The 16,142-nt window shown below is 41.5% G+C and overlaps 1 protein-coding gene across 5 annotated transcripts in view; it reads left to right on the top strand.

The window, feature by feature from the left end:
- Positions 1 to 14,039, top strand: part of LOC104599715 (ribonuclease H2 subunit B) — a 49,728-nt gene extending 35,689 nt beyond the window's left edge. For all 5 annotated transcript variants that reach the window (XM_088891384.1, XM_088891381.1, XM_088891383.1 and 2 more), the window contains 5 exons: positions 9,994 to 10,058; positions 11,106 to 11,175; positions 11,810 to 11,882; positions 11,975 to 12,062; positions 13,200 to 14,039. In XM_088891384.1, the coding sequence (XP_088747510.1) occupies positions 9,994 to 10,058; positions 11,106 to 11,175; positions 11,810 to 11,882; positions 11,975 to 12,062; positions 13,200 to 13,322 (419 nt within the window). In that variant the 3' untranslated portion in view covers positions 13,323 to 14,039. The remainder of the gene's footprint in view (positions 1 to 9,993; positions 10,059 to 11,105; positions 11,176 to 11,809; positions 11,883 to 11,974; positions 12,063 to 13,199) is intronic.
- The last annotated feature ends 2,103 nt before the right edge of the window (positions 14,040 to 16,142 follow it).

Below are 16,142 nucleotides of genomic sequence, written 5' to 3' on the forward strand. Positions count from 1 at the left end.
AAAATTAGGGCGCCACTACCTAGGTCAAAATTGAAGAGTCCAACAAAATCAGGACTCTTCCCCTTTCTCCAGTTTTTCCTGATTCTGATGAGAAACCCTAGACCAGCTACAGGGCATACAGATCCATCAAGAAAATCCAAAAACTGGGCTTACCTGGGAGCTTCGGTCAGCCTCTTAAATCTCCATGCAGTCGGCCGATCTAGGGCTGCAGGAGTGAATCTCTTCAAGAACCTTCAACCTGCTCTGATACCAAGTAGAAAGCCTTATGTGCTGATTTCGGCCAAGCTTCTTGTGAAAGGAAGAGGAGAAAGTTGGGGGTTTTAGCAATAGACAGAGGAAAGGGAAGAAAAGGAGAAGAAGGTCGACTAGGATAGTGATGCATAACCCTAGCCGCCAGCCCCTCATTCTATTTATAATTAACTTAAATATGAGATATTACAAAGATGCCCCTAGTAGGGCGGCAACTCAACTAAGTACTTACAATTCTTTTAAAAATAAAAGACTAATGGGCCCAAGGCCCAACAACTTCTTAATTTAAAAGAAAACAAACTAAACATAAATCGGCCCAACATAAATCAGCCCACTTAACACATGTCAAGAATCTACGAAGGAACTCGGTTAATGAGATACACTGCTGTAAGAATAGCATCTCCCCAGAAATGATTAGGCACATTGGAGTTAAATATGATGCTTTTGGCCACCTCTAATATGTGCCTATTCTTCCTCAGCAACCCCATTATGCTGTGGTGTATGAGGACAAATACTTTGGTGGATAATCCCATGGTCAAGCAAATAGGAGGCTAATTGGTTGGCAAAGTATTTTTTCGCATTATTGGATCTGAAGATTTTGATTTTGACCCGATTATGCCAAAGCATAACCTGATTAACAGACTGAGAAACAAAAGACTTCCCATCTTCACTATCTTCCCAATGTGAACTCTCTCCAAGCAGATAGATCCCATTCCTCTCACGGCCAGTCCCAATCACCTTGTAATGCTATTGACTGAAAGCAAATTAGTATTAAGCTTAGGAACATGCAAAACTGAAGATAAGGATATGGCATTAGACAACTTGATGTCTCCCTTGCCAGAAACGGGAACAAGGGAAACATTAGCAATGGACACCTTATCTCTGCCAGAAGATAAGTGATAGGTAGTGAACAGTGATGGCAAGCCAGTCGTATGGTCAGATGCACCTGAGTCTATTACCCAACAATGTTCAGTGTTACCTGGAGCTGAAGCATGATAAGCTGAGGCCCGAGTACCTAAATGAGCAAAGCTAATGTGGGAGCTGATGGTGGCTGAGATGATTGAGCTGAATTGCCAACTTCCTTTTCCAACCGAGTCAGGGCAGCCCGGACAGCAGCTAGGGTGTCTAGGGGTGTACCTTTTGTGCCCGATGAGGAGGCATAATCAGTATTAACAACCAAATTAGCATTATCCCTTTTGTTCCTGAGTTTTGTTGGGACTAAATGAGGGTGCAACTTCCAACAAGTATCTTTAGTATGCTTGGGTTTCTTGCAATGTTCACATACTAGATCCCGCTTGTCTTCCTTCTTTATATCCCTCTTCGTATCACCCCCGGACTTAGGTTTGATTGCTGCCAAGGCTGGTGGGAAGGGCTGATGCTGCATCATAACCTTTCTCCTAGTCTCTTCACTGTGCACTAAGGAGTAGGCTTGTGATAGGGTCACACTGTCTCTTGCCAGCAATTGTTGTCTCACAATATCATACTCAGGATTCAGACCAGCTAGTTACTCAAAAACCCTATTAGTCTCAACCTGCTTTCTATGAGTCTGTGCATCCTTCTGGCTTTCCCACTCAAGTGTTTCTAGGTGGTCAATTTCATGCCACAAAGATTTCAGTGTAGAGCAGTAAATCGAGACTAGTTTCTCTCCTTGCTTAAGGTTGTTAACCTCACATTTCAGTTCATAAGCCCTAGCAACATTAAGGGGTTGGGAGTAGGTCTCTTTCATGACATCCCAGATTTCCTTAGCTATTTTCGCCCACAAATAGTTCCGACTGATATGTGGCTGCATAGAGTTGCACAGCCATGTCATAACCAAATAGTTCTCCTGAACCCATTTGGTATAGGTTTGGTCCTCCTTAGTTGGTTCTTTCACATCTCCCAACAAGTAGCTCAGTTTTACCCTACCCCCAATGGCCATCATGGCCGATTGAGCCCATTCTAGGTAGTTTGATCCATCAAACTTAACTGTTGTAATCTGAAAGGTATTCTCAGACATGTTACCAGAATTGCTAGTCCCAAAAACACCTTCCCCTTGACTCTTGAACTCCATTCTTGATCAAGAATTAATAAAAGAAACTTTTTTAATTACTGTAATAGGAGAAACAACACCCAAACAACTTATAGCAACCGGCCTAGTTCTTCCAAAGAACACAGAAAACAAGTTTCTAAATGAAACCAGTTCAAATTCTGATCTGAACAAATAACAGTTCTGAAGTTTAGGGTTTTCTCTCAAAACCGTAAAGAAAACACAAAAATTCTAAAGCCGCACCTCTCAGACTAAACCAAGATTATCTTTTCTAAATAGAATCACAAGAAAAAGCTTACTTTATGAAAAAACCTCTGGCCGCCGCCTTCTGGTTGATGCAAAACCCTAATCTTGAGGATCTGAAGCTTCTTCTGATTCTTCCTGACTACTGGAACTCTCTCAGACTTCTACAATCTCTTTAGTAGCAGCCGCACACTACCAGTAACCTCCAAGAATCAGCCGATCCTCCTTCCTTGTTGAAAAACTTCCAAACCTAGGTGGTTCTCATGTAGTTGGCCTAATCAGACTAGCATAAGAGCTTCTAGGTCGGCTCTGATACCAAGTAGTCGATCTAGACTACAATCAGTTCTTGAATTAAAAAGAAAAAAAGGATGAAAAATTGAAGAGAAGAAGAAGAGAAGAGAGGAAGAAAAGAAGTACACGAAGAGAGTTTCAGAAAAGAGAGAGAGTAGGTCATAATTTCTGTCGACCCTCTCTTAGTATTTATAACTATTGGCTAACTGTAAAAGGGCTGAATTGCCCTTATTGCTTACATGGCAAATAGAATAAGAAATAAATAATAATAAAGCTGAAATAACTACCAACTAACACTATATCATATCTAAACAAAATATTGCTGCCATACAAACACTGTGGGGACCACATAGTGTTCTTTACATTGGTCAATGGGAATCACAATCCCATTGACCGACCTTCCTCCCTACTAGAATTTGTGAAACGAATGAGGCCCAAGTGTGGTACTTGAGGGGAATGCATGAACTTAGAACCCCAGTAGCATAAGCAATATTAGAGTGTCATAGATAGGTATAGTAGTCTTCCCACTAACCATTGAATCTGTTTTACATGTTTCAAAGGTTCTTCATCATTATCACCCAGCCTATGATTAACATCAATAGGGGTATTATCTGGCTTTGCATCTTGCTTAATTCTTGGTTTTCTACTACCCACTTCAGCTGATTTTGTTTGGTGTGGGTCTGTCTGAAGGGAAGAAGGGGTGGAAATGGTAAAAGAAGTTGGTACGAACTGCATTGAAGAGGTTTGACTTGAGACTGCGGAATTCTTCAGGGGTGAAGGAGATGCTCATGACTAACACAAAAGTTTTTTTTTTTTTTTTCGTGTGTCAGGGAAGGAGAAGTCAATAGAGGTTGAAGAGGATAAGGCAGTGGACAGTGTTAAGATGCATAGCGGTATTCAAAATTACAGAACAAGAACATTAATTAAGCCAAAGGGAAGAAGATGATTTTGAAATTGATGGGGAAGGGAATCAGGAGGATGAAGTTATGTTGGATGAAACACATATGGTGGAGAGCTTGGTCAATTTGGATTTGGCGGTTGACAAGGAAGTGGAAGTGAGTGATGAGTTACCGCTCACCTCGGAAGCCCCTTCGAGGGTGGCTTAACCTCCTGAAACAGAAGATGGAGAGAAGAGAGGGAAGGGTAGGAAGAAGATGACTCAGAGAGGGAGAGAGATAAAAGAGATATTCATTCACACTGCTTATTACATGATCAGGGCCTTATATAGCTGGCCTACATGTGTGCAATCATGGAGAGAATATCTTCTGGTGGCAGTGTAACTAACTCTGGGGGCTCTGTCGCGTGTCACACTACTTTTTTTGTCTTCTAGTGAAATGCTGATTGGTGGTGGTCTCCTCCACTCCCATAGTTGGGTTCGGAGGGAGTGTTTGGGTTCCTACAATTCCTCCCCCCTTAGCACTGACCTTGCCCCCAAGGTCTAGGTTCAGAAACCTCTCGTTCAGCCTTAGATAAGGTTCCCAAGTGGCGTCATCTGGAGGAAGCCCAATCCATTCTACCTTGGCTTCTGGCACAACCTGACCACCTCGTCGAACCCAACGGAAATCCACAATTCTGATAGGCTCCGTGTCAATGTCCCCTTCTTTAGTGAATTGGGGCAAGTTGGATGAGATAGGAGTATGATTTCCCACCGTCTTCCTAAGAAGTGAGATGTGAAACACTGGGTGAAGCTTTGAGGTTGCAGGGAGGTCCAACCGGTAAGCAACAAGGCCCACTCTCTCCAGAACTTTATAAGGCCCATAATACCTGGGTGCTAGCTTGTGCCAAGCCCGTCTTACTACCGAGATCTGGCGGTAAGGTTGGAGCTCAAGGTAAACGAAGTCACCCACCTAAAATTCTAGTGGGCGGTGGTGAGAGTCATAGGGGGCCTTCATTCGCTGTTGGGCTTTTGTCAAGTTGGACTTGAGCAATCTAAGAATCTCGTCTCTCGCAAGTAGACGGGTCTCTACTTCTGCCACCTTGGATGACCCATATTCATAAGGTAATATGGGAGGGGGTTCTCTGCCATATAGAGCTTTGAAGGGTGTCATTCCAGCAGCCGACTGATAAGTCGAATTGTACCAGTATTTTGCCCACGGAAGCCAGTGAGCCCACTGTCGAGGCTTCTCCCCTGTGAAGCATCTAAGGTAGGCTTCCAAGCATCGATTAAGAACTTCAATCTGTCCATCAGTCTGCGGGTGATAACTCGTGGAGGGGTGCAGTTGGGTTCCTTGCAACCGAAAATATTCCTTCCAGAATGAACTCAGGAAGGCAGGGTCCCGATCTGAGACAATGGATCTTGGGGTTCCATACAGCTTGGCGACATTCGTATGAAGATGTCAGCCACCATTGCTGTGGTGTAAGGGTGAGGTAATGCAGAGAAATGGCTGTACTTGGTGAGACGGTCAACCACTACCATGATAACCTCCTTTCTTGCAGAACGAGGAAGACCCGTGATGAAGTCCATGGAGAGGTCTTCCCACACTTGCTTTGGAATCTTGAGGGGTTGTAGAAGGCCAGCGGGAGACTGTGAGGAGTATTTCTGCTATTGGCAGGTTTGGCATTCGAATACATAGTGCAATACATCCTTACGCATTCCTACCCAATGATAGTGGCTGCTGAGCCTCTTTAGGGTCCATAGCACCCCCGAGTGTCCCCCCAAGGCGGAGTCATGAAACAACCTTAGCAGTTCAGCTTTGTGGGCTGAATTCTGGGCAACAACAAACCGGCCCTTAAAGAAAAGATCAGGCCCCACAATTTGGTAACCAACAACTTGGGAAGGGTCTCGACTCCACTTATCTCTAATATCCTGCAGTTGCGGATCAGACTTGGCTTCTTTGCCGTATAGCTTCAAACAAAGGAAAACTGGGTTGAGAACAGGTCAGATGGGCTAACTCTTCCACTCGTGACAAGGCATCAGCTACTCTGTTTGCGGGCCCAGGCTTATATTCTATGAGGTAGTCAAAGCCCATCAGTTTACTAAGCCATTTTTGCTGCTCCGGGGTGTGCACCCTTTGCTCTGCTATGTACTTCAAACTTTGTTGGTCTGTCCTTGTAACAAATTGGCATCCCAATAGGTATGCACGCCACTTTTGCACTGCTATTACCACAACCATCATTTCTTTGACACAAGTGGACTGACTTTGGTGAGCTGCTGAGAGAGCCTTGCTGAAATAAGCAATGGGCTGCCCTTTCTGCATCAAGACGGCCCCTACTCCTACACCCGATGCATCACATTCTATTTCAAAGGGCTGAGAGAACTCTGGAAGAGTGAGGATTGGAGGGCTAGAAACTGCTATCTTCAAGTCTTCAAAAGCCCGTTGGGCATTATCAGCCCAATCGAAGGAATCCTTCTTTAATAGACGCGTTAGAGGGGTGACCATAAGCCCATACCCCTTAATGAAGCGCCTATAATATCCGGTAAGCCCAAGAAAGCCCCGTAGAGCCTTTACAGTAGTGGGCTTGGGCCACTTCTAGATGGTGTCTACCTTTTCTGGGTCTGCCATGACTCGCCCTGCTGCAACCACATGACCTAAGTATTGAATTTGTCCTTGTCCAAAGGAACACTTTGTCATTTTGGCATGTAACCGGTGGCCCCTTAGAGTTGTGAGGGTGAGTTTCAGATGTTCCATATGTGTGTCCCAATCCTTGTTGTATACCAGAATATCATCGAAAAACACCAGAATAAATCGCCTTAGGAATGGCCTGAAGATGTCATTCATGAGGGCCTGAAAGGTGGAGGGGGCGTTGGTGAGTCCAAAAGGCATAACCAAAAACTCATAATGGCCATCATGGGTCCTAAAGGCCGTCTTGTGGATGTCAACCTGGTGGACCCGAATCTGATGATACCCGAACCGCAGGTCTAATTTGGAGAATACTCGTGCCTCTCCTAACTCGTCCAGCATTTCATCAATGAGGGGTATAGGAAACTTGTCCTTCACTGTAATTTCATTCAAGGCCCGGTAATCTACGCAAAAGCGCCAACTACCATCCTTCTTCTTCACTAGGAGTACAGGGGATGAAAAAGGGCTGGTGCTGGTCTGTATATGCCCTTTTTCCAATAGTTCTCTCACTGCCTTCTAATTTCCATCTTCTGGAAGTAAGGGTATCTATATGGCCTCACATTGGCCGGTTTAGAACCTAGTAAGAGAGGTATCTGATGATCATGAGCCCAGGGTGGAGGTAATTGGTTTGGCTCCTTGAATACGTTGCCAAACTGATCGAGTATCAATCGTAAGGCCTCGTGTTGGGCTCTTGTGGGGTGGACACAACCCTGGTTGTACAGAATTGGGACTGTGGGCCGGATGCCTAAGTGCATAAATAAGGGTTGTCCAACATCCTTGGAGGCCCATCCGCACCCCTTGTAAATGACAAGTCTGGCCATCCTGGTGAAAATCCATAGTCATTTTGGCCCAATCGCATTGAGCAGGGCCCAAGCCACGCAACCAATGAATCCCCAAAATAATATCAGCCCCCGAGAAATCCAATGGGTGGAGATCCACCAAAAATTATGGCCCTGTATGAGGATTTTTCCTTCTTACATACACCATTACATGACATCTGACTCCCATTAGCCACATGGATCGAAAAGAGAGGAGTGGGTTGTATAGTCATACCTAGTTGCCTTGCCAAACGACAAGTGATGAAATTCAGGGTAGAGCCATTGTCAATCAAAATCATCACGGTCCGGCCAACCAATCTTCCTTCTACTCGCATGGACTGAAGAGAGTTGAGGCCCATAAGGGTGTGTAAGGAGATCTCGGCCCCGTCAGGTTTTGGTCCGTCTGGAATCAATTCACAGTCATTTAAGTGCTCTGGTTCTGTCTCTTCTGGCTCTTCCTCTGTCTGTAGGAGAAACACCTGCTGGACCCGACATTTATGGCCGGGTCCAAACTTGTCATCACAGTTATAACAAAGGCCTTTCTCGTGCCGGGCCTGCATCTCAGCCCATGAGAGACGTTTGAAGGGCATAGTGGGCCGGGGCAAGATGGGCTTCTGATGATCCCCAACCTGTTTCATGGGCTGCTGATCGACCCGTTGAGGAGTCCTCACATTCGGGTAGGTCGGTTTGCTGGCTCTGCGTAGGTTGTCGATTTTTTGTTCTTGCAGGCGAGCCAATCCCATCGCAGCCATGACAGTCGCCGGACGGAGAGCCCTCACCTCCAGACGGATATCCTCTCTGAGGCCTCCCACAAAACATCCTACTAAGGCTTTCTCTGGCCAGCTGTGTACCTTGGTCGCCATTCGCTCGAACTCGAGCTGGTACTCTGCTACCGTTCCAGTCTACTTCAACCGAGTGATAAGCTCGTCGTAGTCCACGAACGCCGTCGGCCCAAAATGGATGCACAGAGCTTCAGTGAACTCCGCCCAAGTTACCTGGGGATGATTTTGGCGATACCACTGGAGCCATAGAATCGCGTCTCCTTCTAGATGAATGGAAGTGATGGAGACACGCTGGTGTGCGGGCGTTTCGTGGTATTCGAAAAATCTTTCTTCTCTGAAGATCCAAGGAATGGGATCTCCACCGGAATAGTTGGGAAAGTTGATCTTAGTGACTTTTTCGGTGGGGTAATACCCTGTTCTTTGGCTGCTGGAAGCAGAGGCTTCCACTCCTACTGGGTGATTGGTCTCGCCGGATTGCTGCTGAGAGGCGAAGCTTGAGACGACCACTTTGAGTTCCCTGAGTTCGTTCAACACCTGGTGGAATCCAACCTCAAGCTGGTTGACCCTATCATCCATGGTAGAGGAACGTGTCTGTGGCATCGTGAAGCCTATGATCTGAATAACCTGGCTTTGATACCAATTGATGAGTTACCGCTCACCTCGGAAGCCCCTTCGAGGGTGGCTTAACCTCCTGAAACAGAAGATGAAGGAGAGAAGAGAGGGAAGGGTAGGAAGAAAATGACTCGGAGAGAGAGAGAGATAAAAGAGATATTCATTCACACTGCTTATTACATGATCAGGGCCTTATATAGTTGGCCTACGTGTGTGCAATCATGGAGAGAATATCTTCTGGTGGCAGTGTAACTAACTCTGGGGGCTCTGCCGCGTGTTACACAGTACCTTTTCTGTCTTCTAGTGAAATGCTGATTGGTGGTGGCCTTCTCCACTCCCATAGTTGGGTTCGGAGGGAGTGTTTGGGTTCCAGCAGTGAGCAAAACACTTGGTTTATTCTTTTTTTTTGGTGGGGGGGGGCGGATTTTGCAGGGAAGACATTTATAGAGTTGGAGGAAAGGGAGAGAGAGAGCAGAAAAAGGAGTTGATCCATGATGGGGAGGGTTTCAATGTTGAGGTAGAGGAGGTTCGAGTTAAATTTGGGATTACGGGGCTTGATGGGGTGGCTGACGGGGAAGGAGGTGAGGGAGTGGGAACTCAAGATCTTTGAAAAGAATGCTGTGTTGGAATTGGAGAGAATTAATGATAGTACTAAAGAAGCTAAAAACCTTAAGAAGAACGCTAATGTGGTGAATAGATTTAGAAGGTTAAGGTATTGGCAAAATTTCCTGGATTTGAAGGCTTTTTCAAGATTGAGAGGAATTGTATTTAGTGTGGTGCTGGTCAAAAAGGTGAAGAAAATAAAAAATTTCAAGAAGAGAGGGAGTTGGTTTGTAGCAGCCATTATTTTAAGAGCCAAGTAATGAAGTCCAAGTTGGATTTGGGGGTTGGATGTGGTTGAAAGTTCTAGATGTCATTCAGTTTTGGAGGGTTTTGTTTTTTGTTTTTTTTTCTTGGTTTGGGTGGGTGTTTTTGTTTGGGAAGTAGGTTGTCTGTTGGTGCTTTAGGAGGGTCGAATTTGAAGTCTAAGGCTTTCTCATTGTTTCTTCAGCTTAAGGTGTGGGGTAGGTGTTGCAGATCTTGGTTATGTTGGTTGGATTTGGTTTCTCAGGTGCATTTGTCATGTTCTTCTTTCGGGTGACTACTTGTCACCTTTCTTGTATTCTTTTTTCTTTTTTCTTTTAATATTTTGTATCTTTAAAAAAGTCTGGTCAACATCAGGGAAGCAAAAGGTTTGATAAATAGTTGATAATCACAGTTGATTTTGAGAAAGTAAAATAATGCTATAGAACAAAGTAAGAAACCGAGATCATAATCCTATTTGTTATTTGTTTATATTTGAAAAAATTTCCCTGTAGCTCATATGGATGACTTGAACTAAATAGCTAATTTCTACCATTTTACTTCTGCAGAAATTGGATCCACAAAATTCTATAGGCTGGATGATTCCAAAGTTTTAGCTTGGTTATGCCACAAGGTCTGCCTCCTGCCTGTTTTTGGCATTTATCATTATTAATATTACCTAAAGGGAATCTGTTCTTTTATGTTGTTGAGATCTGTTGACAGGCGTATTATATGTACTGTACACAGGTTTAGTACCCGCAGGGGTATTTTTGTAATTTTACAGTCCTATTGTGTTGTACGGCCTGTATAGTATAAATACAATGCTTCACTCGACTGAAGCAGAACTTTTGAGGCCTCAACTCAGTTGCCTCTTCTTCTTCCTTCCTCCTTTCTTCTTCTCCTGCTCAACAAGATCTATTTAATTTAATGAGTGAACTACTAAGAAATTGGAACTTATTGACCACTCAACAGCATACAAATGCCATAAAAAAGTACGAGATTGTAGGCAATGACAATGATATGTAGGTTTTGTACTCATACTCAAGGTCCCAATTAGGAGCTCTACTTGGTTGGTCCTGATCATCTGTTCTCAAGAGTCTATTCTCCACTTTTTTTTATTGTTTAATTTGCTCCTTCCAATCATTTGGTCATAATCAGCAAAAATCAGTTGGGTTTTGGTTTTGGGAAATTTATATTCATGTAAGCCTTTCAATCTTTATTGTTTCTTAATTACTGTGTGGTCTCACATCATTTTGTATTTGCTTCTTATAGGGATCCACTCATGACAGATTAATTTCCATCACTTCATTTTCCATCCAATAATGTTTAGTAAAGGAACCACCCATCTTGAATTGGGAAACTGACATGTTAAGGAAAAGGAACTATCATTCTTGTCACCCCGATTTTTTTACTCTTATTTTGTATCTTTTACTGATGAAACGAGCAATTTGGGTAAACGAAAAGAAAATATGAAATTCAATAGAAAATGGTAAATTATGTATCTTCTTGGAAGCTAAAATTCAAATTCCAAGAAAAAGATGATAAGAAACACAGTTTTAGCTAGAAAGCAGAAGGCAATATTAAATAAATAAAATTTCACCTTTTTCATTTTGGTTTCTTTATCTAAAAATTTGTTGACTTCAACTATTGCCATTTGTCTTGTTCTCTTTCCTGGCTACAGGTGCACCAACTAAAATTGACGTTGCCCACACTTGACAAAAACTATGCTGCTTTGGATGAGAAGGATACATGTACGAGTTCAGTAAGAAAATTCTCAATGATAGAACTTAGATCCATTTACATCTCGATCATTTTGTTGCATAGATGATTATCATTGTTGGATCTGTTGGATACTTGGATTGTGTATCCATTCCTTATTTTCAAGGTGTTGCTTTGCTACTTATAGACTAATGGGGTTGGCATTGGACATCTGATTTTTTATGTTCATTTATGCCGAGACCTCCTTGCTCTGATGGCCATTGTTGTCTTTCCTTGTCGAAATTCTTGGGCCTGAGTCTGAGGCATAGCTTTTGCCACTGAGCTGTGTGACAAGTATCGAAGTCCCTCTTCCCATTTCAGTACTCAATAGCATCTGTTGAACCACCTAATTCCTTAAGTGCGTCTTTGACAGTTTGTTGTTTGTTCACAATGAATTGTTGCTATCTCAAAGTGGGGTGGGGGGTGGGGGTCTGGAAACAGAAGTATATGCTTAATTTGGTATTTCTCAGCAAGAGGGCACATGTGTATATCAATAATTGCTTCATATATGAATTTCATGTTATCAGCAGCTGAGGACAAAATGGTGCTCAACTTGCAAGAATGAGACTCCTTTTGCTGTTGTATTGTATTATCACTTATTAATTCATTCTCTTATCACTGGTGCAGTGACAGAAGTGGTCTTATTGTTAGGAGAGTACTTGAAGGAGCCCTGGTTAAAGCTTTTGTGTGGTCATCTAAAGTAAGCTATAGAAAGAGCAACTATCTGTTACCTGTCTAGAACAGTGTTATTTAGATGTTTGAGTTGGGTCTAAATTTCTCAGTATCTTGCAGATTGGATTTACAAGAGGCGTCTGGAAAAGTACCAACATGTGAAATCCTTCCAACCACACCACAGAACACTTCTGGTTCTTCCTCGCAGGTATGTGATAGCTGTGTGCATTAAATTCACTACATTCATCTTGTTGCATCATTATACTATTTGTAAATCATTATACTATTTGTAAATCATTACTGCATTATACAATTTGACTCTCTGAGCCTTGTCCCAACTCCCAATTCCCAACCAATGGAATTGGCTAATGAGTCCTGTTCCACCATACCATTCTGTTCAGTGCCATTTCCATTGTTAAAATATTGACCCTCAAATCATCTCTCACTACTTCAGTCCATGTCCTTTTTGGCCTGCCCCCATCTCTTCTAGATCCTTCAACTTGCAATAGATCACTGCTCACTGGCTACGTCTGTCATTCATGATTGGAGAGAAATTGTTTTCCATCACCTGAACATTAGAACTGGTATGTTCAATTACTGACCACTATTTGGCAATTTTAACTGCTCAATCAAGAACTAAAGTTTGGTCACCTAAAAAGTCATCTTTTTATTTGTATGACAGTTAAGTAGCAGGTCGCTATGTTATATGGTCTATGGCCAGTTGGGTTGTACTTAATGATCCAGATGGATGATTAAGAGGGCCACCTTCATGTCCCTAGTCTGTGTAACCACATACAGACATACTGACATGCATGCTTTCTTTCTGTATATCTTGAAATCATTTTTCTTCTGTTAACTCCTGCATGTACAATTCCTGTTAGACTGTGTAACCACATACAGACATATTGACATGCATGTTTTCTTTCTGTATATCTTGAAATCATTTTTGTGCTGGCAACTCCTGCATGTACAATTCCTGTTGGAATGTGCAGGAACTGATGTACCCATGTCTCAAGCTACATCATAGATAGGAAACTATCAAAACATTTGCCTACAATTTGATTGAAATTTGTGTGAATTAGTTCAGTTTTTTGATTGGTAATTAGTTCCCCTCATTTAGAGGCCATTGCTTGGTTAATTATAAAACCTCGGGCTGACAAGAATGAAAAGGTGGATTTGAGTCTAAGAGCATCCACTTTGTGCAAAAAAAGAAAAAAAGCCAAGGGTTAGGACCAAATCTTCTTCATCCCTCCCAAGACCCCAGATAGCTGGGACCAAGACTGGGTAACTGATTTTTAATTCCTGGTTGAAACTTGCCTTTTACTTGTTTTTTATTTTCTGTCAGGTAAAAAGCGGGAGTGACAAGAAAACTTCAAGCAATGCAAAACAAGCAAAGAAGATGAAGATGGAAACAAATTCCCAAAACATTAAAGACATGTTCCGCAGAGCCACAAGAAGAGGAAGTTGAGCGCAGGGTCTTGCATTATGCTACTTGTTGACATTGGGAATCTGGATCTTGCATCTGGTGGCCATAGCTTTACTTGGCAACTGAGTTTCAAGTATCTATTTGGTGGCAAAGATTGTAAATTGGCTCAAGATTATTAGGGCTGGGAAATTTTGTAACACTAGAAGCCGAAGAATATGCTAAATGGCCATCCTGATTCCGAATTCAAACCCCTATTCCTGCAAACCAAACGGATCCTGAGTATTCCTCTCTATTATAGTTCAAGGTTGATATAGAACCGCTGGACATAGAGCACATGGTAGTTGGCTAGGGTGCTTTATTCCATTACAGAAAGCATTGCTCACGTGTACAAGTGACAAAGTGAGGTGAGGAACCTGATTGATCAAAATCAAATTCTAGTCTAGTTGAGACAAAGGTGGAGGAATATGCAAGACTTTGCAAGCATTGCTGGGTATATTTTCTTCTGTGCCGACCCTTCTTGACATTAGTCATTAGTTCGATATCAGAAATGTGGACCCATTTTAGTCCAATTCTGAGATGCAAACAAGCTTTGCCTTGTAACTAACTGTAAGCTAATGCTGAAGTAAGAGATAATGGTTAATTACTCGTTAGCTCATCATCATCCAAGCCTTAACCTAACCATATACCTATGGAAGTCTTGGGAATCCTTCTGATCCGAACTAAATAATACATACTTCTATACTATTCTCCCTTCATAAAGACTATACAATCGCATGTTATTTCATTTACTCCACTTATTCTAGCATTATTGTAACATTTGGAATTCAAACAATTAAGTGATATTATATTTCTCTGCATTTTCAGAACAGAGATCTCACCATTTTAATTGTAAATTATTCCATCAAATATCTTAATTTTTATCTTCTCAACACCTATGATTTCATAAACAAACCTGCCACCTAAATAGAGAATCCAAAACCCATTAAGGCGTTAATCATGGAAAGTAGTGGGCATATCATTAGAGATGATGGAAATATTCCTGTCATTATGCAATGCAACTACTACATTGTTACTAGTTACTACCATCACCTTGCAATTGACCCCACTAATAAGTAACCAAACAAATCCTGAGGTTGTTTAAGATAAATCCCTTTCATGTATAAACTCTGTATTTCTAACATTATATCTTATCATTTCCTTTGACCTTAGATCTTGACCTGTCACTCTTGGACCCTTTCTCTCACAACATTCCTTTTCAATTCAATTTTTATGCCATCATCATCTAAGCCATATGTCAATTATATGGGGTTGGTTAAAAGAATGCAAATACTGGTTTAATTTTGTTTTGGGTTTTACTTTAATTACGCTTCAAGGCTTAGGTTACTTCATTTTGTACTGCTATCAAACAAATGAAGGTAAAATTTAAAACAAAAATAAATCATAATTTGCACCCAAATCATTTACACTATCATAATTTTGCATCAACATAAATAAGATTTACGCTGCAACCAAACACAGCCTTAACCCTTAGGTTTTATTTATGGGTTTAACTATGATATGGAAAAGATATGATATCCAAAAAACAACTGACCAATAAACCAGAATCATAAACGTGGTAAGGAACATGGTGTTATTTATCAAAATTCATGGGTGCCTTTTGATTGGTCAAAACTGTTTCATACCATACCATAGCTTTTCTGCATCATAGATTTTCACTGATTTAAATAAAACAAAATCTGAAACAAATATAAACAGAACTTGCACTAGAAACAAACCACGCCCTACCAAAAGAATTTCATTACCATCCATACAAAAACAGCAGAATCGTGTTTGACATGCAGTCCTTTCATTTAATTGAGGGCTCGTCTCTTGATTCATGAACCTCCTGACCTGAGATATCACTTTCTTCAGAAATTCGACCAAGTTATGATTAGTCATGCTCGTAATTGTGTGGTTGGCGTGAAAGTCTTCACTGCTTCCACACATTGTTACGTCGTCTGTTAAATCATTCAAATATTTTGGAGTTCGTTCGTGTCCCTATCGACACTTTCCTCTGCTCTTCAATATAATCCTCGGTTGAAGTTTACAACCAAATCAAGTCCAGATGCCCAATTTTCATCAAGTGATTCCTTAATGACCTCAAGTTCGACAAAGAAAAAGCAGAGCAGAAGAAAAAGCGACATCCCCACCAACTTTGGGTGATTTTGGGTAAACTGGCTAATGTTTCCACTGAGGTCTGTCATCAGAATCACCCAAAAAACAAAGATGAATCTCATTCCCTGTTGAATTATTTTCCTAGAAACTTTTAACTTTTCCAACTCTGACGGGTATAGTATAGATACCTGAAATGTTTCTCAATCTACTTTTCGTTCCATTTGGGAAGAGTGCAAATGGCTGTTGAGTGCATATATGCACTCAGGTTCAGTTTTGCTGGTGTTTGGTATGAATGCATTTATATATCAAAGGTGGCAGTTTTCACAAATTTCAAAGCATTTGCATCTTAAATGAGAGCAAAATCTACATCCAGGATGTAAACTTTGTACTCAAAGTCAATCAATGTTAAAAAGGCATATTTCAAATTTGAGATCTGTGTTTGCACCCATTACAACTAAAAATCATTTGGCAAGAAAGTAAATTTATCAATGCAAAACTAAACCAACTTTGCATTGTATAGACCAAACCACACTCTACATATTTGTATTTATACTCTACTAGTATGTAAGCCCGTGACAAATTTTGTGATAATGATGATAGTATATAATATGTTTCCAAAATTTTCTACATTTTTTTATATTTCTATGTTTATAAAAATTATTCTTATTTGTCACAGTTATTATGGTTCATTAATATAGAAAGATGTCC

The sequence above is a fragment of the Nelumbo nucifera genome, chromosome 7, assembly GCF_055504915.1.
Source record: "Nelumbo nucifera cultivar China Antique chromosome 7, China Antique-T2T, whole genome shotgun sequence".
NCBI classification, from domain to species: Eukaryota; Viridiplantae; Streptophyta; class Magnoliopsida; order Proteales; family Nelumbonaceae; genus Nelumbo; species Nelumbo nucifera.